The following is a 25,166-nucleotide window of genomic DNA, read 5'->3' on the forward strand; positions in this document are numbered from 1 at the left end:
TGGGGACAAGGTGGAAGAGTGAAATGGAGGAGGAATGAGAAGGATGGATGAAAGTGAAGAGGGAGAGAGAAAGAGGGAAGAGAGAAGGAGGTATGGAGAGAGGTGGGTAGAAGGAGAGGGACAAGGAGGGGAGAAAGGGAAGAGAAGAAAAAGGAAAGGAAGGAAGAAGGGGCAAATAGGTAAAGAGGAAGGATAGAAAAGAAAGGGAGTGTAGCAATAGTGATGAAGTATTGACGAGGTCATGTGGTTGATAAAAGGGGGCAGAGAGGGTAGGAGATGAGGAGAGGGGGGTGAGCGGGGGGAGAAAGAAGAGAGGAAGAAGGTCATTAAGCCTCACATCATTAGCTGTCAAAATGATTTGCACACACATTCCACTGTCAGTCAGTACCAGACAAAGCCAAGGTGTGTGCGTATATGTGCGTGCGAAATGTGTCCATTTGCATGTGTGTTTCTGTGTGTGTGTGTGTGTGTGTGTGTGTTTCTGTGTGTTTCTGTGTGTGTGTGTGTGTTTCTCTGCGTGTTGGCTCCCAAAATGGCATTCCATCACCGAACGTAGATGACAGTTTCATGTGGTTTGGCAGTTCCGAGCACTATCAAAGTGTCTGCTGGGAAAAAGAAAGAGACTGTGTGTGTACACAGTCTCTTTCTTTCTCACCCTGAAACACAAACACACACACGCAGACACGAACCGAGCATCTACCAATATCAACAAAACAGCTATGACCTCATCTTTCTTGGATGATGGGAAACAGCACTGTCAGCTAATTGGCATCGCCGCTACACCTATAATGTCTCTTTAAACGCAGCGACTCAGAACTCGGCAGCAGGCTCGGCCTCAGACTATGGTTCTCGTCAGAATATTTCAGTGGCTCTAGGAAACGTCCAGCAGGATTGGGATCTGAGAAGCCAAGAAATCTTTGTTGTCTGACCGGCTTTTCTTAAACAGGACACAGCTCTACTCAGACATGCGGAGGCTCTAGCCAGCTGGGCAGAACAGCGCTCCAAGACCGCGTTCCCATCCAGACCCATTGGATAAATCTCATTCGTTTACGTTGGCTTGCCGCACTCTGAGATCGCCGTCCTGAAACGGTCGTGACAGGTGGAAGGAGGAAGCACTGTGGTTGAGGTTTGGTTCTTTCATCGCCCTGCGGATGGGGTGGAGGTGAGAGGAGAGGAAAGAAAAGGAGACGTGAAACACAGGAGAGGAGAGGAGAGGAGAAGAGGAGAGAGGAGGGAGGGGGGGAGTTGAGGAAAGAAGAGACGGAGGAGAAGAAAGAGAAGAAGTGAGCAGAGGATAAAAGAGGAGAGGAGAAAGGAGAGGAGCGGGTGGAGGAGAGGAGAGGAGAGGGGAGGGTTGGGAGCCAGTTCTGATAGAGGAGGAGGTGGGGATGAGTGGATGTGAAAACCATGCGGAACCTCCGAAGCCCAGCCAAGGTCACCAGAGACAGGAAGACCAGCTGTGTGTGTGTCTGGGTGTACGTCTGTGAGCATGTTTGTGTGTGTGTGCGTGTGTGTGTGTGTGTGTGTGTGTGTGTGTGTGTGTGTGTGTGTGTGTGTGTGTGTGGACCAACAGCTGGGAGAAAGCGCTGGAGTGAGCACATGACTGACAGCCCACTTCCTGTTTGAGTTAACATGACCACCACACATACGCACGCACGCACGCACACAAACACACAGAGGAAGAGAGAACAAACACAAGTTAAGCGCACTTCAACTCCAAGCTTGTAGTAAACCGAAGTGGGAGGATGTTGCTTTACTCCTAGTCTAAGGTTTCTGGGAATCTGCAGACAGTGTTTCCCATTATGAACAATGAAGTTTGCACTCCGATCCAGAGGAGGAGAAACGCTGAAGGAAACAGCAATCAAATCCAGGAGATTACTCATACTACAACAAACTACCCCAAGCCAGCAATGACACAACTGTTCGAACCCCCCACCCCCACCCCCACCCCCCCAATCACGATGACAACTTTAATTTGAATTTACACAAGTAAAGCTTGCAGGCCTGTGCATTCTGAATGTAGCATCGTAAAAAATGAAAGGTGTTAGCCAACATGACATCAGCCATGGACGGAGAGCATTAGGGGGGCTGAAAAGGGGCAATGAATGTAATCCATGTGAGTGTGTGTGTGTGTGCCTGTATGCCTAAGTGTGTGTGGGTGTGTATGTGAGAATGTTTGCATGTTTGCATGTGATTGAGCACATGAGGTTGGAGTGAGTTGGATGGAGAGCAAGAGCGAGAGAGAAGATGTAGGAGAGAGTGAAAGAGAGGGAAAGAGTAAGAGACAGAGATCAACAGGGAGTGAATAAATAAAAGTGAGAGTGTGTGTGTGTGTGAGAGAGAATGTGTGCATGTTTACAAGTGATTGTGAGACTATGTGCATGAAGTTTGAGTGAGGTAGACAGGCAAGAGCGAGTGAGAGAGAAAGAGATAGAGGGAGGGAGAGTGTGAGAGAGAGAGAGAGTGAGACTGACAATTGGGGAGAGAGAGAAAGGAGAGAGCGAATGAAAAGAGTGAGAGTGAGGGAGAGTGTGTCCGTGGTGCTGGTTCCAGGCAGTTTGGAGGGGTCCCACCCAGACTCGGCGTCCGGTGGGCCAGGGGAGCGCTGGAGGGAAGCCAGAGCCAAGCATGAGACTGATCGAAAACAGATAGGGCCGGAGCCCGGCACTATAAATCACCACGGTGGAGCAAGACCTTCACATAGTTCACACATGCACACAACACACACACTCGCATACACACGCGCACACACACACACACATCCACACACACAGAGACATGCACAGCAGGAAATGAAATGTGGCAACTCAAGTGAAAAGCCCTGCTGCAATACCCATGGGAATAGAGGGGAGAAAAATCACTCTCTTCTTATTTCTTTTTTCTTCTTCTTTCTCTCTACACTCTCTTCCTGTCTCTCGGCCACTCCATTTGTTGTAGCACTGCCTTTCTCCCACAGCTCAGACGAGGCAGAGGACATTACCACACACTCAAATGTGACACACACACACACACACACACACACTGATTATTCACACTAGTTGCACACGCGCACATTACTTTGTGTGCCTGTGATGTGTGTGTGTGTGTGTGTGTGTGTGTGTGTCATGTGGGAGAGCAAGGACAGGAGAGAGGGATGAATGAATGGCCTGTGACACACTTGCCTACTTTCTCCCATGTTGCCTTACATAACGCAGCGATGTTCTTTATGCAGAGTATAGCTAGCCAGTGACCTCTCTTCCGGCATGTTAGTCGATCTGAATGCTCAGTTTTGGCTGGTGATGGTACTATCAGCCACTACAGTACTACTAAACCATTTTCTAGACATCAACACTCAGTAATTTTTAATCCTCGTAAAATGTAAGTTTATAGTAGAATGAACTTAACCGTGACAGCAACTTCTGTAATTTAAACCCTTGTAAAGTATATCAAGAGCTTGTTGTGAGAAAGTGTAATTAACTTCAACCTTTGATCACACCTAATCACTCGAGACGTCATTCTCTGCTATTTATGCTTTGCTAGCCAAAGAGCTTTGTCTAAGTGACACCCGTTAGCACAGGCTACAATAGTCATTGTTTATCATAGGAAAAACAATGTTATGATCATGATGTCAGAGTTTATTTTTGTTGCGTGCAATGCAATATTTCAAACTGATTTCCAGTTATTCCCACTCCTATCCAACATGCTGCATAGTCAATCAAAACAATAGGCAAACCAAAAACATCTTCCATTCATCAATACTGAAGCACACACACATACCAAAACACACTAGTACACACACACACACACACACACACACAGAACTGAGACCAGCTGTATCTGCTTGAATGAGTTGTAAATGGTGTTTATGCAATAAACATTATTTGGACATTAGCAGCATGTGAGTGTTGTGCGGTTTGGGGAGGTTTAAAGAGCTAATTAGCAGATAGTTAAGCCTCATGCTGAGTGTGAGATAAACTATGACTGGGAATGGCACTGGTCCAGAGGCGCGCTCCTAGCCAACAATGGGAATAATCACCAAATAAGGAAGACTTCGTTTCCCAGGGGGCTCTGCTCTGGAGGCATGGGGTAATGCCTGGAGCCTGAGCTACCATAGCAACCACAAGCGCTACAACAGTTTATCCAAATGAACAATAACATATCCATAAACATAATTTAGATGATATATCTCTCAGAAAACCGGACTAAATTACAGATGTGAGTGGTATACAAGTTGAGTGGCTGTGGCAGGAGCTTGGTTTTCATCTGGATACATCAGAGTCAAGAACCAGCAGTGAGCGAACAGAACAATTCCCAGTGATTAGTCTCACCAATCTGCTTTGTACTTTTCAACATGGGAAAGTAGAAACATCACATTCACTCCCCTTTCCAGACTGTAGTTGGATACCCTGTGTCGGAGCTATGCAGCGCTGCCAAAAGCCTCCATTAGATCGGAGTGACGACAGCACATTCGAATCTAATAAGGCTATCTGTTTGTTTTCCACTCTGCTGCTCCACATTTCACAGACTATTCATTTGTCCCCCAAACTGCTCTTTTTCAAGCTGCTGGCATTTACTTACTTTATGGCGTTAAGAGCGAAAGAGAGAGAGAGCGAGAGAGAGCGAGAGAAATCACTTGCAGTGTGTTCTTTTATCAAGCTGGGACATTACCACAAATTGGGCTCCGATATTGCAATGAACATAACTCTGCTTAAGGATCACCCTCATTTTGGATTTTGGATTTCTACATAATTCATTACACCTGTAATAAACATATAATTAACTCCCAGACCATGAGGAATAAATGGAAAAAGTTGGTGTTGCCAGATTCCCAAGACCTGGGAAACGACTGAAAATAGAATGTCTTGAAATAGTGTTTTGAGTTCAGTGGGAGTAAGGCTATTTCATTGTTTTTATATTGACTGGGGACAAGACTTCTATCTCTGAATCTCATCCTCCCTTTATCTGACTTTATCTGATTAGCGCAACACATTACATCATGAATGCTCGCCTACTCCAATTGCCGTAAATTCTCTAACTAGGGCTGCAGGATTTTGGCTGAAATGATTATCCGCATTATTTTTCTAGACATTGTGAACATGATTTTCAATCACAATTATTAGTTTTGGTATGAAGATATGAAAAACAAAATCATTTTACTGCACTGCACTACTGCACAGCCCCAGCCTTGACTCATCTCCCACAATAAGGAGATTCTTTCACACTCGCGAAGGAGGTGATACACTATATATCATCCAGAAACATCTATTGTAAACATCACTTATCATCATACTCTATTTCATTCCCCCTTTATAAAGGTGAATTTACACATATTTACACATATACACACTCCACATATATATAAATATCTGTTGATATATCCTGCCTCATTAACACATCAACACTGTTAACGATCACACAATCAAAAACGCTCACGCAATCATCTCACATATCCAGACTCACCATCATGTGTGTGTAGGATTGTGTGTGTGTGTGTGTGTGTGTGTGTGTGTGCTTGTGTGTTAATCCTGAGTGAAAGGCTACGTCTTTGCAGTGGGGGGGACTCCCTGGAGGGCCTCAGTGTGCAGGCCCTGTAAGCCGCTGTGAATGAGCCTGAATTCGCAGGCTCCCCACGAGGACGCACGGCCGATTGAGCTGACAGTCAGCCGCCCATTGACCAGTCACTGAGATTAAACGCCGGGCCATCTCCGCCGCTTAAACCACCTGCGGGACGGAGGGAGCGATGGAGAGAGGGAGAGAGGGAGCGGGGGAGAGAGATAGGGAGACGTGCGGATACTCACTGTTACTTGTCGCTTCGGTAAAAGCCGCCTTTTGTCCGTTCCAGCCTTTGTTGTCCATCTGCAGTGATGTGGAGAAGAGGGAAGAAGGGGGAGGTAAGAGAGACGTAGAGCCTTGAACAGACAGCTTCTTCACGCATGTCAGACAAGTTCCTTCCTACTGTTTGGAGCACAAAGAGACGAGCGCTCACAGGAGGGGATGCTTAAGGAGCCTAGTGTCTGTCTAGGCCAGCTACTTAATTAGGGGGGTTGTCAATGTTTAGTACTTAAAAAAGCCCCCTATTCACTCTGTCACTTTCACTGTGGTATGTGGCCTGCCTGCCTATACACACACACACACACACACACACACACACACACACACACACACAGACACACACAAACACACGTGAGCATGTGTGCGATAGGAAAACAAATCATCTCTGATGTGTGTGACAGCTGAGGAGATGACATGGCTGTAAACAAATGCACCCCCCCCCCCCCCCCAACTCTGTTCACATCTCTGGCCTAGATCTCCCACAATCCCATGGTGGGAATGCAATGAGACAGAGCTCCCAAAGTGCCAGAAAAGACAGAAGGGGAGGGAGGGAGAGAGAAGAGGGAGAAAGAGAGAGAGGGAAAGAGAGAGACAGAGGGAGAGAGAGAGAGAGAGAGGGTAAGATCTAACGAGAGACAACCTATCTTAAGAAACAGGAGCTTGGCTAATGCCATTTGATCATTCCATAGAGCCTGGGGTTGTCTGAGGATCTTGGCTAGAGAGAATTGGGCTGTCCGACTAGCTCTTATAGAGACGTCCCCATAGCTGTCAAGCCAATGCCCGACCATACATCAGCCACTGACACCATTCTGTCCAATTGTTCTGCCTTGAGCCATCCTGAATGAAGAGAGGTGTCACCTATTGGCAGTAACGTGTGGGTATCAGCGTTTACAGCGATACCGACTAGTGTTGCTTATTGCTAGTGCAGCAGAACCTCATGTATCTGAAACCTCAGACATAAAAAAAACACTTTACGGGTCAGGTATAATCACGCAATGATGCACACTGAAATTGTATGCAACTGTTGGAGTTTCCTTTTTGACACATACAGCTCGAGGCTTTCTCAGCTGCAATTTAGACTGTGCAGGGGCTTCCAGAATATATAGTTTCTTGCACAGACTTATGCTCTGAAGCATAAGAAATCTGTCAAAGATAAGACATCTCCATAAGAGACTACAATGCAGCTAATGTCAGAGCTTGACTGTTCAGAAATTAAGGAGGGAGGCGTGCTAAAGAGTAAAAATATTCTACCAATGTGAAATATTGCTTTCATGGCGTGGAGTGCAAAATGGGGAGCGGTTTCTTTGGAGTATAGCCCCATATGAGTCTATCTTCACACAGTCATTCTGATTAGAGCAATGCATCATCTTTTAGCTATATAGTATGGCTGTCTGAATACGATATATGTAGCAGTGCATATCTAACTAATGAGCTGTCTGGGGAGAGATGAATATTCTACAGAGAGCCCGGTTATGTAACATCATCTCTATCTGAATCTGCTCCCTTGAGCTTAAAGACCAACGAGGTGAATAAAGATGATGGTGATCAATGGTTGCTTGCAGAACACATTCAGTTCAAATGAGCTGAATAGGTTACATAATAGGCCAACCATGTCAGCAGCACTGGGGCTCATGATAATTCTGAGAATCACTATCTTTTGAATTAGTTTCTGTATAGCGCTGTATAGAGGAGAGACTGTATGGACAAAATAAAGGCAGCTAACAGAGCTGGGTTTCTTTATGATTGCAATCCATCAGCAATCAGTGACAAGAGGTAGGGCTGTATAGGTGAGACTAAAATGCTAATCACAGTTATTATAATATATATTATTATGATAAAAATGTTCAGGGCGGCATCTTGAACCTACATGTTTCAGAGCAAGCTCCTTTGTTGTCTCCAGCAATCTATCTTCTATCTTCAGCAATTTTTTTTTTTTGTAAGTGCCAGTATCTATACTACAAGCAATATTAATCATGATTACTGGTCACAATGATTTGGGGAACTAAACTATTTTAATGACAACATTTGACTATTTCTTATCAGTGGGCATTCTACAGGGAATTAAATTAAATGTTTTGTCACTGCCAAATTCTGCCATTATTAATTGTGAAAACTAAAATTGTGATATACTATTGTGCAGCACTAATTGGAGGGAAGGACAATGAACAGTGGCAAGTTAAATTCCCCTCCTCTGCTCTGTAACGAAACAGATTTTGCAGAACCAAATGTAATAATCATATTTTCGGAATTTCATAAATTTCAACAAGTAAAATAAAGTATTCCTTTTTCTTTTACATACAAACTGTTTAAACATAGATACACATGCTCGGGCACTAAAACAAATTGGCTTAATAGTTCCAGACCCTAATAGAGTGGGAGACATGTATATAAACTGGCTGTAAAATACACAGATTGGTTTACACTACAGCGGTGAAACAGCTCCGCACCTCGACGGGGCTCTGAGGGACGGTGGAGGCCTTGTATCCCAGCTGCAGCAGCATGGCCTCGGCCGCGTTCCGCTTGGCCACCTTCTTATTGGGCCCTGTTCCCGTGGCAATCTCGCCATTCACCTTCACCTGCACACACACACACACACACACGGAGGACATAAACAGATGACAACAATATTTTCAGACACATGTTTGAAGATATCCGGCACCTTTACAGCGTGACGTTGGATCACTTGATGTCTTGCTGAAACCAACGTCACATGTACTTTTCTCATGACACTTCTCCGCCTTTAAAACGTTCAGCCGAGAACACTTTGCTTCTGGGCCGAGCGAGCCGTGCGATTTACATCACACAAAAAGGATCCAACTGAAGTGTTTGTTTTGCAGTGATCCCAAAACATTAAATCTGTCTACACAGAATGTAAGCAGATATTTGCAAGTGAATATCAGACGTCATTATGTTATGCAAACAGACAATTATACTGTACAAATAACATTCTGGGAGCCAAGGCCTGTGAATAGCGGGGCCTCAGTGCATTTACTCAATTGGTCTGACATGGTCACTAAGTGCTCCTCTGAAAGCCTCAAGTAGGCCACAAGATCTATTGTAGAGGAAAGCTTCAATAAATTACTAAAATAAACACAATCACCCCTTTATTAAATAAAAAACTCATCAGCCCCTTAAAAGCCATTCGACACAAGGTAGAGAGCTTGCTGTAACTACTGCTGGCGGTATAACACAAAAGACGCGAAAACAGAGACTCATTTGGCCACCAAAGGAAACAATGTGGAAATTTTAGAAGTGAGTGGACCGCACAAAAGGAACACACACACAAGCAGGGCCTAATGCCTGCATGAAAGAGGCATGGAGAATAGGTTTGAGGCCGAATTACTGCCTGATGCTAAGAGAAGCTCTGTTCCTCCTATGAAAGAGAGGAGGATTACGGAGAGAGAGACAAAGAGAAAGAGCTTGACTGAGAGAGACAGAGAGATAGAGAGACGGACAGGAAGAAAAAGACAAAGACAAACAGAAGAATTCTAATGAGACTGTGATGTACAAATGAAACTGGACTGAGTATGTGTACAGTTGGATACCCAGGCTCAATGCGGCTAGGAAACATAGGCTGTTACACACTGACTGGCGCAGTCAGTGTGTAGTCAGTGTGACTGGCGCAAAAAAAAAAGCAAAAAACACACTAACAGGGTATTTTGTCCTTCACTCATTGATTCACATCCAAATGAAATCATTTAGAGGCCAGTGAACCAAATCTAAACATCTATTTTGCATTTTTGGTCATCTGTCATGATTGCAGCTGTGCCAGCTTTTCATTATTTGGCTGTCTCTGCTGACAACAGGCTGTAAAATAGTAAGAATTATTAACTTTGTAATCCTAACACACAGAAAGACTGGGAGCATTGGTAACAAGGTAGCTGTACCCTGCAAGTGTGTATCTATGATTAAAGCAGATCATCTAGAGGTAAATAATGCCAGCTCCTTCAAACAGTTCACGGCAAAAACTAGGCAGGTCTACTGTAAGGCTGAGCAAAGTTTTAAGAATACTGTAACAGTGCAAGTCTAAATCATAATGAACTAATTGACAGGATATAATAATGGGAATAATTGGGATTGCAGAGATAGCAGCTACAGCAGTCTATTTCCATGTTACCTTGCAATGGTGTGGCTTGTTTTGTTTTTATGCATGACCCAAGTGCCTGAAATAGGTCAAGAAACACTGAATAAGATTATTGTGGTGAGTGTCCTTCTCCAGCCATTGATTGGATTAGTGATAAAAAGGTAATCACCCATAACTGAGTTAAGGGTGAAAGGTCGCTGCTATAGCAAGACCATGAAATTGAATTCCCTCAATGAAACCAGCCTCCTTACTATAGCCCAGGTTCTACTGTCTTTCTGTAGTACAGAAGGCAGGCAGTGCTTTCTTTACTAGCAATAAAAGCTTGAAATGGCAATTTAATTAATGGCATAAAACAGTTGGCTGCTCCACTGGGGAAAACAGGGCTGTAAATATGGATGGTCATCTATTCTGAGCTTTAACTGCATGCTATAAACATAATGAATATTAAACAGAACTTTTCAAATACTTAAAAGGAGGGGAGGGGGTGGGAGTAGGGAGAGATCAGAGGGTGAGAGAGGAGGCAGGAAGTGAGGAGAGAGAGAGGGAGTACAGGGAGGGCTCCCAACAAGATCCCAACAGTGCACAGAAGAAAATTTCCTATCAATCATCTGCTGCAATGTACTGCAAAGCAATACAGAGTTACTGTGACTAAAAAGCATGTGTCAAGCTTTCATAAGTAGTAAAAAGCAGGACACAAGCTTTTTACTACTTATGAATACACTTATACCCGAGTAACGTTATTGGCACCAATTTCATTAAAACTTAAAATTGACTTCAACATAGAGTATAAAAATAACACAACATGTGAATACTTTTTCATCCTTGAACGCAGTTAAGGGTTATAGAACATATCACTGTCTATGTGACTCAGTGTTCTTAAGAACATTGAATACAATGAATCAGATGTTGCAAAAATAGTATCCACAAAAAAGGGATTGCATACCGAGTGTAATTGAACTTGAGGAACTCGTTAGTCACCTCTGATTGAGAAATGATGTTCTGATGATCATCACATATCGCCAATCCTTGATGTACTTGTCCACTCGCCCAAACCAAATTAAGTCATATGTTGAAAAACAGTGTGTACCTGCATGATGAACTCTCGGCGCCGGGGCATGCCCCTCTCAGACAGCAGCAGGTACTCAGGCTCCTTCTCCTTCTTGGCCTGCTGGATCTGGGCCAGACGGCTGATGGGGTTCATGCCCTGGCCGTAGTCTGGTCCCGTCTGAGAGGGGAAGAGGAGAGAGACACGATCAATTCCAATTATCACACCCATTTATCATATTATCACAATCACCCACTGTCTACGGAGCCTAACTGCGATCAGAGTGATGTGTGCGTTCCTTGGTATTAAACAGCAGTGCATGCGTGAACATCGCTGAGATTAGATTCATCTGCAACAGATCAGCACACAGAGAACCAGAGGAAAATACACAGGAAATTAATAGGAAATACTCTCACAGTATTTCATCCAAAATATGTGTTTTTAGACTGCCGGTGAAACAAATCCAAACATATATTTTTTATTGTTGCTATCCTGCCGTGATGCTACCCGTGTTGACTTTTACATATTTGTTTAGCTTAGTTTATTTGCACATATAAAAAAAAAAACAACAAAAAACTAATTTAAAGAATTACCAAAGAAAGAAAGGGAAAGAAATGTGCATGTGCAGATGAGGTAAAAAGCCCAAGATGAGCTTATATCAAAACTTCACCGAGGTTATACTAATTAAGTTACAATCATTGAAAATTCATTTTAAGCAGTTACAATAATGGAAATGTAGTTACATAATAGTAATTAGTAAACTGGTACCACAAATATGAATAAATCATATAAATCTCCAGGATAATAGGTAAGCGATCAAATTTATAACTGAGAGCATTAGCAGCTGTCAGAAATCAAAACTGTCTCCACTGTCAAATAACTAAAATGGTGAGAATTAATAACCTTATCATGCTAAAAAGCAGCATCACGAGTGAGCTGGCTGTACCTTGCAGGAACCAAGATGGCTGCAGTGAATCTATACAATGTTCTGCATTATGTGAGCATTCCAAGTACACCACGGCACGTTTGAAGGCCCAGAGCCCAGCCTGGCCCTGGCCTGGCCCTGCCCTGCCCTGCCCAGCCCGGCCCAGCTCTGTCGGACAATATACCTTGAGGATGGTCTTGGGGCGTTTCTTGTAGTGCGTCTTGGGTTTCTCCACAGCGGGGATGAAGGGCAGCTTCTTCAGGTCCTGCAGGATGGAGAGAGCGGCACGCTTCTTGGACAGCTTCTTGCTGTTGCCCTCGCCCTCGGCAGAAAACTCGCCCACAGAGACGCGGGTCAGGAAGCTCTTCATGTGGGGGGGGCCGCTCTCCTTCAACACCTGGGGGGGGGGAAGTGGGCAAGTTGGAAATGAGGGATTCAAAAAAAAAGATAACTGCAGTGGGTGAAAGGTGTGTGATAGGGTATGGATTGGTGTGTGAACGTGTGTGCATGTGTTTAAGGATCGGTTTATAACAGCTTTGTCACAAGGTGTTTTACAGAAAACAGACACAAAAACAGATAAAAACAAGATAATGAAAACAAGAGAGAACAAACTCCAAGAAACAGGGCCAGAGCATGTGTGTGTGTGTGTGTGTGTGTGTGTGTGCAGGCATACTGAGTGCCTCTGCGCACCCACATGCATGTGTGCAAGTGGACTGTTTGTGTCTTGTTGCGCAAAATGTGTGTGAGGGAGTGTGTGCGGCAAGCAGCAGCACCAGGTGGTCCACAACATCTGCTCTCGATGGTCACAGTGCAATTCATTCAATTCAGTGTAATTCATATACAAACACACACACGCACGCACCGCCGTACACACACACACATGAAGAGGAACATGTTTCTAGATGACAGTCTCTGGTGATGAGGGCTCAGTTTCCTTTCTGTAGCCTCTGGTCACCTGGGAGACCTAAAACAAACACCGGCTGGCGTTAGGTCATGCTTCTGCAATCACATCCACTTCCTGTGAAGTACGAGAACACTGTGTGTGTGTGTGTGTGTGTGTTTGTGTAGCAGGTGGGGTCCTCCCCAACCTTATTCGGGGAGACACACTAGAGGAAGAATTAGGTTTCACACACTTACCGAGTCCAGCGCTGCATGTTCAGCTGATGCGTAGGCCTATTCACTTCACATCTCTCTGTCTCTCTCCCTCGCTCTCCCTCTAGCTGTGGCTGCTGTGTATGTGAGCGAGTGTGTCAGACAGTCTCAGAATCTCACTCTCTCTCTCCTTTATTTCAACTCAATTTGCGGTGTAGACAGCACAAATTGTAGCAATCAGCTGCAATCTAGAAACAGCCCATCTGAACCCAGTGACCGATAAAACAGATTAAACTGATAAGCGTAACCTTGAGCATTCCTCAAATACTTCACACAACATCGCAGCCTAATACGAGACCTCGGGCAGAACAAAGGAGAATGTGCGCGTACATCCACACACACACAGAAAAATGTATGCACGCAATTACACACATCCTTCATTTTTCCTTTTTTTCGCACAAGCATGCACACATGCTGCTGTGAACACAATCTGACACACAAAATGTTACATAAAAATGAACTTGCAAAATTCTTTTCACCAAACATCACTGCTCTTCAATTAATGAGCTAAAATGAAAATGCATTCACTAATCTGGTGCATAGAAACTAAACAAAGGAAACTAAACATGACCATAAATAGATAAAACTGCAGTAAAGCTTGATTTGCACTTTCTCTTTATCCTGTCAGTTAGTTAAAGAACTATGAATGTAACTCCTAGCCCAGGGTGGAAATTCTGCAGTAGTGTGTAATGTAGGTTGAGTAGATGAAATAAGGTATTTATAGTAAAATTGAATTTCAACTCCATTCAAAATTTTGGGGTTATGATTAGGTTTCACACCCTTTCTGGGTGTGTTCATTTGTATCAAACTGCTACGTAACTGCATGACAGTCTTGTTGAAATGGCTGACACTGGGACCCTGCTTGTTGTCAATGTACCTGTTAGCTAGTCAGCAGTTCTGTACCATGAATTCAAGAACCTGTGAGGATTTGTCTTGCAGAAGAGACTTTGAGCACTAGCCATGCAAGCCAACAGCCAAGCTCCCTGCCCTCCCAGGGGATCCCCTCTGGTCTCGCTCATCACTAGCAGGAGGAAATGCAACATGGCAGCTCCTTGTACATTACAACATTCCATGGGACTGGATGCATCCCCCTTTTGAACTGTCTCACTCTGTGGCTTCGTGATGATATTGTACATCACTGGCCACTGGTCAGCTGAGATTATGTTGCTTGGAGAAAGAGTAAATAGGAGCTATTAACAGATCACTAGACTGCATGTAGAAGTGGTCGGCGTTGGGTTATGACCAGCAACCTGTGGTCTCTGATGGTGTTGTAGGGAATAATGGGAGGTGCAGGAGAGGGCGAGGCCTCTTCAGCTCTACAGCTGTCCTCAATTCTGCAGCTGCTTCTCTTTCTCCTCCTCAGTCAGTCACTTAATCACACACTCGCTCACACACACTCTTTCTCTCTCTCCTTGTCCATCACATGCTGTCTTAACATGTGAGACTGAGATGGCTTAGCTAAAGTGCTCGAGGTAGATCATAACGTAACCAAGCAATAAACACTATTTCACCAGAGAATGGATTTGCATAAGGGCTCATTTCCACTCACAAATACTAGGCTTGGGCCGACATTCAATAATTTCGATTAATGCAATATTTTGTGAATATCATGAAGGTATCGAATATCGCTATTATTATTATTATTATTATTATTATTATTAGTTTATGCAATTTAGAGGAAATAAAATAAAATACCAATATACAAAAAAAAAAAAAACTTTAAACCTGTTAGTGTCTGTGCTCTTTGGCTATCAGGATTAGTGCTGAATTTCCAGCACTTGCAACAACTTGCTGATGAAACAGCAAACAATCTACTTGCAAATGCAAGTACAAAGGAAAACAGTCTACCCCATGGCTAAACACTATTCACAAAGAAATCATTATAACCCAGTCACTTAATAATTGGGATTGCACGTATTTATTATTGAAACAATAATGGCCTCATACCTCAGCCTGCTGCGGGTGACGGGACATGTGGCCTAGTGACGCAAACATCCCTGGCCCTTGTGAGGTGACAGATTGGGAACTTGTAAGGACACCATGCCTTTAAAACTCTTGCCCGTACTCGTTCTACCCTCTCCTGTCCTTCTGAAAGTACTTAGAGCATTACAGTCTGTGGAGTTGAGTAATGAGGTGAGCTGTGGACAGCCTGTGCAGGCTCATACAGAGCTGTCTGAATTGATAGTGAGTCCGCCATAAAAGATACCACAGTAACTGATGATAGACAAGTGTTGCACATGCACTGATAGGATTCACTTGTGCCTGTTGCAATCTAAAGTGAACACATGCAGTTACAGATACAAGAAATCAAATGCACAGGTATGGCACATCTCATATTTTACAACAGAGATTGTGAGAGAAAGTGTGTGCTTGTGCACACATGTCACACACTCTTGGCCCAGGATGGCGGCAGACGAGCTACAGTCAGTCTCCTGGCAGACGACACGAGATCTGCACCACACCGATGGGATTTCAGCACCTCCTTTCATTTACACGCACACATACGCACGCGCACACACACAAACAAACACACAAACACGCCCGTCTCCCACCTGACGACAAGGATCAGGTTGTACACAGGAAACACTTGGTAATTCAATGTTGATTTTTTCAATCCCCTTCTCTTCTTGTCTCTTCATCTCTTCTTCTTTTTTTCTAATCCCCCCTCTCGCCTGTGAGGCCTTCTCTTCGGCTTCTCAGGGAGACATTAATACCCTGAACGGTCCGAGGATCCGTGCATGCGAGACCTCAGGTACTCTGGAAGCGGACGCTATGGGAGCAGGGTGGGACAATGGCAGGGACTGGTAGAGGGAAGAATGGCTCTTTTGTGATGAGTGGTGGATGGACAAGCCCTGAGGGAAGCTGCTTCTTGTAAAAGATGGGTGGTTCTTGGCCCGGACCCTCTTCTCTTGTGTCCTCTGTGGAAAGGGAGCCTCTGATCCAACACACAAGCTGTGATTTATAGATTGGTTCCTCTTTGATGCTGACATCTGTTTGATATTGCCTGACGGGGGGATTAAATCAGCCAACTGGCTCTCGGGGTGGCGGCGACCCTCCTCGTTGCAGAGGGAAGGGAAAGCGGACACTCGCTACAGTGACTCATGGGTAATTTCATGCCCCGGTGAGGGCAGGGCTGAGATGATGTGAAAAAAAAAAACGCCTGCTGTGAAAGGCACTCACATGAGAGATGGCCGTTTATGTTTTGCGTAGTGTATTTGTGTGTGCATGTGTGTGAGTTTAAGAATGTGGTTTGAGTTTGACGGTTATTGGGGAGGAAAGTGTGTTATTTCCTCTCAGCTCATCAGAGGAGGACATAGTAGAAGGGATGTGACATGGCATGGCAGGGGATGAGGCCAAACTTTGGCTGATGAGTTGTAATGGCCCAGATGGGCAAGAGTAGACCCAGAGAGACATGTGTAATTCACACTTTGGCTCTGGCCACAGTGTAGTGGCAGTGAGAGCATATTGCATGCAACGCAGTGATTGAGGATCTAAGTGAGTCTGCAAGGGGGCCATCACTGCTAAGAGGGGGAGAGAGAAGTGTGCTATGCCAGGAGAAGGAGAGGAGATGACTGGATGACTGCCTCGGCGCAGCCTGGCCTTTAGACTGTTTTGTTGGACATGGCATGGGAAAATAAATGTGGTGTGACAGACATGTGGAGGTGGAGGACAACGCTGAACCATCAATATCCTCACGCACGTCTTCTGAGTATAAAGTAAGTGGAAAGAGAGGAGTCAGGAAAATAAAATCTGACCTGCTTCCACAGTCCATCTCTACTTTGAATCATGGAATCTACATACAGCACAGGAGGGCCATAGAAACCAAGTTAAACACTGCTATCATCAAAGGTACACAATGCATATAGTGTTAAATATACAAAGAATATTAGGTGTGGAAAGAGATAGATATAGATAGACAGATAAATGGCAAGAAAGAGCGTGAGTGAGAGAGAGAAAGCGCATGAAGAGAGAGAGAAGTTACTGATTTCCTGCTCATCAGCCAGCAGTAATGAACAGCCAGTCTCCAGATTGACAGGAGACAGAAGAGAGACAGTTACAGGAATGCAGTTGCGGTCTGCTTTTAAAACCACCGCTCTCAGCTTCCAATTTGGATGGAGTGAAAAATGAAAGCCACATAATTGCTGACAGTGACAAAGACATGACAGATAATGAATCACATCAATCCAGATTTAGCTGGCTGAAATCATTAGTTGTGGTTCCAGGAAGGATAGCCATGTCATGCTCTGATGAGCAAATCAGTATTAAACAGAGAAGAGGGGGATGTAAAAGGGAGGGTTGGACAGCTTTCCAGATAATTTTTCCAATGTTGTGTAAACTCTTATTAGCAAGCAAAGTCAACAGAGTGGGAACAGTCTCCCTCCCTTCCTTCCCGTCTTCCCTCTATTTCCTTTCACCCCCCCCCCCCCCCCCCCCCCCCCCCCCGCCATCTCCCTGGCCCAAACACGCCACCACCCTCTCTGTGATTTTTGGGAGTGATGGAAGGAGAGATGGAAGGGAGGGATTGTATGGAGGAAGGGAGGGGGCACACAGAGTAAACTGAGCCTCCCCTTGTTTTTGGCACCTTGCAGAGTGGAGGAGAAGAAGAAGAAGAAGGGGGCGATCAGGGAGAGAACGCTGGATGAGTCAGCTGAGATATGGTGAAAGCCAAGGAGAGCGGACCCAGCAGGTCATGTAAGGATACACTGCACTGCTTCATCCATTTAGAAAAGATGGAGGCAGAAGCAGCCTAACGGCTAGAGAAGCAGTAGTGCGACTTCCTGGACTGTCTGGGAAAACTAAAGACGAGGTTCCCTTGAGCAATGCAGATAACTTCTCACTAATCCAGTGGAGCTTATTAGTGGCCAACAGTGGAAGACTGTGGTTGCTCTTGGTTACCAACCCTCCACTGCCCCACAACTTCTCTCCAAGGCAATTGTTGTAAATAAGAATATGTTCTTACTCAACTTGCCTATAAATAAGGGTTAATGTTGTTTGCATCCTATTTTATTACTTTATCTTTTTATAGTCTTTTACTGTTTCCTACTGCTTATTTGTTTTATTGCTTATTTATATAATGCTTATACTTGTCTTTTTCTCTATTGATTTATTACTTTTGCTGCTGCAATGATTTATTACTTTTGCTGCTGCAATGACCCAATGTCATTAATGTGTCATAATTTCTTAAAAACTGGGGAGGCCAATTGATGAACATAATTCAGAGGAATTCTGCTTTAGAGTGCTGCATATTAGGGTTGACTACTAAGGTTTCTTCCAATGACGTTACTTTGTGGTCCAGTTTCAACCGTACTGTATTGGGCGAGCCAAATGGACGAATGCCTTATTAACTGAGTCACCTGCATAAGTCCAGAAACACTCAGAAAATGTCCAAAAGGTAGTGATGAACCGAAACTTCCCAACCGCAAAATTTTTTATCTCATTGACGCAAGTGATGTCACAGATGGGAAAATGAAGTAAAACTGGGTAAAAACATATGACCTTATGCAGTTCACACGTGTATCATTGGGGGATTGAGTAGTATCAGTGTGACTAGTCAGTTTACTCCTCATTACCTTTAAACCAGTCTTTCAAGGACTCACTTACCACATCGAGATGTTTCATAATCCCTGAAAAAAAAACCCCATCATGACTACTCTATTTTCCCGATACACGACCTTATCTTTGGTTTTACGTGATGTCGCAAATAGACTGCACCGACCCACACCAGCCCACACTGGACCGCACTGGCCCAAAGCCCTCACGTTGGCTCTGTGTATTTGTGTGCTGAGTTTTGTGCCGTGTGTGCTGCGGCATACATTTTCTGCCTGTCACGTTGTATACGTATATGTACGTACGTATGTATGTACACTACCAATCAAAAGTTTGGACACACCTGACTGAATGTACTATGTTTTTCATTATCTCAAAAGCCATTTTGATATAAAGGCTTATGCTTAAATGCTTGAAATTGTTTTTTTTGTCAAATGAAGTCAAGGCAAAGGGTGGCTACTTCCAATAAAGAGTCTAAAATATACAATAGTTTTGATTTGCGGCTATAATAAATTGTTTGCATTGGGGCTAACGAGTGTGCGACCTCTCCATCCACTCCTGTGCTGTCTGCTACACTACCTTATCTTTGCTTAGGTGATGTCACAAATAGAACAAGGCCAAATGAAACATCAACATGACACTTGATATTTCCCAAAAGCGAAAGCAGGATGGTTCATAGTGAAAACAATAATCATGGCATCAGCATCATATTTTCATAGCTGGCTTCGGGCAAAATGTCACAACTCTGTCATGTCTTCCTCACCTCAAAGTTGACAGACAAGTTCCTCTTGAGGGCGATCTCGTAGACCAGGCTGATCTCTGATTTGCTGGCATCAATGCCTTCCTCTTGCTCCTCCTTCTCCTCTGGGTTCTGGAAGAGAAGTAGGGGAAGACATCAGGAGCGCCACATCTCGGATGACACAATGTCAATGCCTCCGATTACCCAAACGAACATCAAGAGCATGAAATGAGGGAAGACAAGAGGACGTATTGATTGACCCCACTCAAAGTAGTGCTACTTTTAGGTTATACAGTATGTTTCCAAATAGTCTATTGTTCGATGTTATGCTAGCTAAAATCATGACTATAGTGAGATTCAAAAACATCACCATTTTCCAAGCTTCAACAGGATTTATTTCTGTGCAAGGCCTGTGTGAAAGTGTCAAGATATGAGGAGCCAACAGTAGGAGCAGTGAATTACTATAACAGCAGTGCTGCTTGTTACCACTCCACATCATCCAGCAACTGGTAGAGTATTTTTCATGGCCACACTTTCCCTCAAAACACAATTTCAAACTTTCTGTCTTTCTCTCACTCTGACCTGCATGCAAACATGCAGGCGCACACACACACACACACACACACACGCACACACACACACACACACACACACACACAGGGAGGGTGGAACTCGGCCAAGCTGCTGCAACGAGGAGTCTGTCTGTTTTCTGGCATCGGTCCTTATCTGATATGGGATTGAGAACTCAGTATTCCAGGACATGACTGGTGGTCCTCTGTGTATACAGAGAGCTCACACACACACACACACACACACACACACGCACGCACACACGCACACTTAAGGGGAACACCATTACATTTAAGAATTCCTATATGCCAAAGCACTTTGTAACCTTGTTTTGAAAAGCGCTATTCAAATAAATAAAAGTTTATTATTTCTCTGATCTGGGATAGTCCAATCATGATTTGTGAAAGATCAACAATTCTCTCTCCAGAAACTAGAGAACTAGGACTCAAATGTGTGTTGTCATCAGGCATTAAGTGTGGAGCTGTTCCATGGAGAATGAATTGGGAAAAGATGGTAAAGGTCAGTGGAAGAGCACCAGCGGATTTTACAGGGATAACCAGATTTGACAACACTACTATAAAAGGAAGCTTGAAAAAACCTCAAACATTCTCTGGGTCCACAAAATCAACCTCCCATTAATTGTCTATGGAGCAGCTCTGGACTTAACACCTGATCACCCAAGTCTTCAGTCATGTGGTTTCTGATTTGCACAGGACAGTCTTCATAAATATGGAGTGGACTATCTGAGACCATAGGAATAACTTTAGGATTTCTTAAACTGGGTGTTCCTAGTTCACCCCAAGACAGTCCTGTAGTATCAACAGCCATACAACTTATGGCTTTTTGATACCATTAGTCTATGGGAATGCAGAATGTTGTCTTGATCTTTATCTTCCCATGTCCAGCTCTTTTGTCTGACTGAGTATGGATGGCTGCGGTCTTCCCCTCTAGGCTCCTTCCCTTCTACCTCCTCATTGTGTGATCTGATACGACGCGTGATTCATGCTGTGAGATCTCTTGTGTTTCACAGGAGACAGTCACGTGGTCGGACTCTGCCCCGCCGCACCGGCCCAAAGACCTCACGTTGGCTCGGTGTGTTTGTGCACTGGGTTTTGTGCTGTGTGTGTGCTGCAGCATACATTATCTGCCTGTCACGTTGTATGTGTGTATGTCTATGTATGTACACTACCAGTCAAGAGTTTGGACAGACCTGATTGAATGCATTGCATGTTTTTCATTATCTTAAAGCCATTTTGGTCTAAAGGCTTCTGCTTAAATGCTTGAAATTAGTTTTTTTAGACAAATATAAATAGTGAAGTTGATGCCTATGTATGCATTTATTTCAAAAACCTTTGCCTTTCCATAAAGGCAAAGGGCGGCTACTTTAAAGAATCTAAAATATAAGATAGCTTTGATTTGTTTAACACTTTTTTGGTCACTACATCATTGCATTTGTGTTATTTCATAGTTTTGATGTCTTTACTATTATTCTAAAATGTGAAAAATAGTAAAAATAAAGAAAAATGCGTGTGTCCAAACTTGAATGTTAGTGTGTGTGTGTGTGTGTGTGTGTGTGTGTGTGTGTGTGTGTGTGTGAGTGTGTGTGTGTGTGTGTGAGAGAGAGAGAGACTGGGCAAGGTCTTTTCTTCATCATGGATTATTTTCATAACATTTTTTAAAAGTTTTCATGGTTATGGGTTATGTCTTCTTCTGCCATTGTTTTATGTGTTGTTGATGTGTGAGTAATAGTGCAAATCCCCTCTCAGGGTTACATTAATAAGCCGCAGTGTGTGTGTGCTTGTGTGTGTGTGTTTATGCACAAACTAGAGTGACAAAGCAGATCTGTGACCTTCCTGTGACAATGACATATATAGGGCTAAATTTGGCTTCAGTGCGGCTTCTACTCCTGAACAGATCTATTGAACTGAGAGTCCTGGGGGAAATACCGACCAGTGTGAATAACAATAGCATTACAGAATAGATTTGGCCTTGTGGGTGTGTGTGTGTTTGTGTGTGTGCGTTTGCCTGTATGTGTGCGCACATGCAGGCTTGTTCTTATGTTAACCACAGAGAGTTATTTGTACCAATGATACAATCATAAACTTGAAAATGTTGCCATGCACATTTCAGCCTTTTCAATGGCATCCTTAATGTAATTTCACCAGTCCACTCGTATACCAAATACCTCGTTACATGCAGATCCAAACAGCTTTGATGGTCTACATCTTGAATACTGAAGTCTCAAAACACCTGTACTCTACTTTTAATCTTTTAATTAAATGCCAAGACAAGACTCCCTATAACGCTCTGAGACACTAATTCCCTCTCTAAAGGAGCCGTATGGATGACTAACTTCACATGCAACTCTATGCTTATGGGCCATTGACTCAGTAATGTGAAAAAAATATATGGGATGAAGGGAATTTCTACTGGATGGGACAACATAATTATTAAAACAAGACTGGCATTCCTTATGACAAAAGAGGCTAACATAAAAGTATTTTCTCACTGCCCCTGCATTGCATTCCTCATAATTTCCCCCACCTACATATGTTATCTTCCTTCTTACAGGACACCAACGATGCCATGAGCGCTGGCCCAACTGCTCCTAGAGTCTGGTGATTCAGATCCCCCCCCCATTGTCAACATAAAGTCCATCCATTGTGCGTGAGGGGAACAACATGCTCCGAACAAGATAGGAAGTGCACTTGTTGCACATCATATTGTCAAATTATTAGGGGTATCACCAGTATCTAAACCCTTTGGCAGGGCTTTATGAATTAGTCAGCGGTTTCATCATTCAATCTTTAGTGCCTGAAGCGGTGTAAAGGAGGAGGTGCTTCTTCTTTGCTTCTCCTGGGGTTACATATTGTTGCTCTGCTTGTGTGTACACATTCTCATTAGAGAGACAGTGATATTTACCTGCAGCCTGCCACAAAACAAAGGGGTGACATGCAAGCCCATGGTGAAAGGAACACTTTTAGCCCGAGGGCGCTCACACATATACACGTGCACGCTCACACACACTGACACAGAGACAGAAAGACAGACAGACATATACTGCAGACACAATGTGCCTCAATTTGTAAAGCAAGACTCGGAAGCAGCAGCTAACAAAGAGCTCATTTGTGGAGGCCGACGCCACAAGACAGAGAGTGAGGCGAGCGAGAGGAGCCAAAGCGTTTTGAATAACCAATGGTGATGCCAGGCTCTGAGGATATGGGGTAATTTGATTTCCGGTGAGAGATGATAACAACAGTTAACAGCAATGCCTGGGGGGAAACTCTGGAAGGGTACAGTGACATTGGGAGTAGACAAAAAAATAGAAAGGCGGGGGGAAGAGAAAATAAACCCCTGCCAGGTGCAGGTTAAAACTAAGGAGATTGTGGGGGAGAGATACTGGCTTGAATTATACATTAGAGTAATTGGGGCTGAGGTGGATTTGGATTCAATTTGATGAAAGCTGGTAAAGCAGTCAGACAACTTAGTGACCGCAAAAAAAAAAAAGAAAAACAGTATAACACTATTTAATAGAGCCTTTCCAGGAAGAGCACCAGCGGATCAGCACTTCAAATCCCTTGACTTTTCATCAAGTGGGAAAGTGTTTTGAAGTAGGCGGTGACACGGGAAGGGGGCGAGCGGGGAGACAGTCATCTGAGGTGAAAACAGTCGGAGGGTGGGAACAGCGCTGGATGGATGAGGTGTAAATGATTGGAGGATGATTGGAGTAGAGGGTGACCTTCTAAAAGCTGAATGAATGAGCGACCAACAGGTTGGGATGGAAACAGGTCTATGGAGTGGGGTTAGAGGTTTCATAAGGCTGAAACACGTCATGTGTCTGTGTGTATGAGGGTGGAACAAATAATCATGTATGGTTGTATAATGCGATTTTAGTTTCTGCATTAACAACTGCAGAATATCAGCAATATTAAAACATTTCATTAGCATCTTACCTCTAGCTGAAAATAGACAAGATGTTGATATAAGATGCAAAAAGTGGAGTAAATTAAAGACCTAGTGTGTGTGTTTACATGTGTGTGTGTGTGTGTTTACCTGTGGTGGTCGTTCGGGGATGGGTTCATTGCGGAGGGCCTGCAGGGCCTTCATGGCAGCATTGTGTCTGGCTGCTTGGCGGGTGCGTCCCTCGCCAATAAACTCATTACTCCCCACAGACAGCTGCACATAGAAGATCTTAGGAACAGGGTAATGGTACCTGGGTTGGACAAGAGCCCGAAATGGAGGAGGAGGGGAGGGAGGGGGGAAGAAGTGGGAGTGTGAGAGAGAGAGAGGAGAAAGACATAATGGGAGACAAGGGACAGGAGAAGTGAGAGAAAGAAAATTAAGGCTTTAGATTGTGGGAGGATTATCAAAGCAAACCCAAGACAGTTTGATAGCTGTTCTCGAATTCCAGAGTTAAAGCAGTAGGTCAGCACTCTTCTGATGGAATATGTGAGAACGCTGTCAAAATAGCTACATGTTCCTAAAAAAAAAAAAAAAAACCTCAACATTATTCTGACATTACCTGCTAACCCACAACACCTACACAGGAGTCAAAAAAACATATCAGTAGTTGATTAAGTTGTTGTTTCTGCTCTTGGTTCATTCCGAGCTGCTTCAGCCCTGTAAGCAAAGATTTATCTCTGCCTTATAAAGAGACAAAAAGAAAGGGAAGGGAGAGGCTTGAACATTATGAGCCCAGTTATTAATGTTCACACGGGTCCCAAATTAAAGGCCCACCACTTCATCAGGGTCAATTACATCACAATAGCCTGTTGGCCAGCCACTTGACTGATGTCTTGCTATTGGATCTCGGCGTGGGGACGCCAAACAAAGCGCGGGGACATATATATCCTCTCTTCTTTCTTCTGGCCCTGGACATAGATTTTCCTCTCTTTCTCTGGGCCCTGACAGAGCGGGACTGAGCTGTCACCAGGCAGATTTAGGGGTCTGCGAGTCCGTGTGTGCGATACCCCCTCCTGGGTCAGGGGCAGAATGGCTGAGAATGTCTGCACAGTCGAGGAGGAGGAAAGAGAAATAGTGGGAACGCCAACGAGAGAAGAATCCAAACTTTTTTAATATCTGCCTCCCTTTCCTCTTTCTTCACTGCCAACATACACGCACATTCACAAGCACATACAGCAACCATATGTGGCAGACGGAAATGCATAACGTGGAATGGTGACTTGACCAGAGTCTGATGCCAGAATGTATTCTGAGACAGCTGATGTTTTCATGTTTGGTCAAGGCATTTGCCTTTTATGAGAGAATGAAAATCAATAGTCAGTGCATGTGG

General features: G+C 44.0%; 1 protein-coding gene across 1 annotated transcript in view; it reads right to left on the bottom strand.

Moving 5' to 3' along the window:
• Nucleotides 1-25,166, bottom strand: part of stau2 (staufen double-stranded RNA binding protein 2) — a gene marked incomplete at its 3' end in the record, with an annotated part of 56,920 nt that overhangs the window by 10,959 nt on the left and 20,795 nt on the right. The window contains exons 6-11 of the mRNA XM_071519407.1: nucleotides 23,927-24,086; nucleotides 19,328-19,435; nucleotides 12,050-12,262; nucleotides 10,983-11,120; nucleotides 8,259-8,387; nucleotides 5,778-5,835 (exon numbers count right to left, since the gene is read on the bottom strand). Of these exons, the coding sequence (XP_071375508.1) occupies nucleotides 5,778-5,835; nucleotides 8,259-8,387; nucleotides 10,983-11,120; nucleotides 12,050-12,262; nucleotides 19,328-19,435; nucleotides 23,927-24,086 (806 nt within the window). The remainder of the gene's footprint in view (nucleotides 1-5,777; nucleotides 5,836-8,258; nucleotides 8,388-10,982; nucleotides 11,121-12,049; nucleotides 12,263-19,327; nucleotides 19,436-23,926; nucleotides 24,087-25,166) is intronic.

The sequence above is a fragment of the Centroberyx affinis genome, unplaced genomic scaffold (genome assembly GCF_046629955.1).
Source record: "Centroberyx affinis isolate AG114_WGS23_722 - 3 ecotype Tasmania unplaced genomic scaffold, CSIRO-AGI_Caff_v1 ptg000696l_1, whole genome shotgun sequence".
Lineage (NCBI taxonomy): Eukaryota > Metazoa > Chordata > Actinopteri > Beryciformes > Berycidae > Centroberyx > Centroberyx affinis.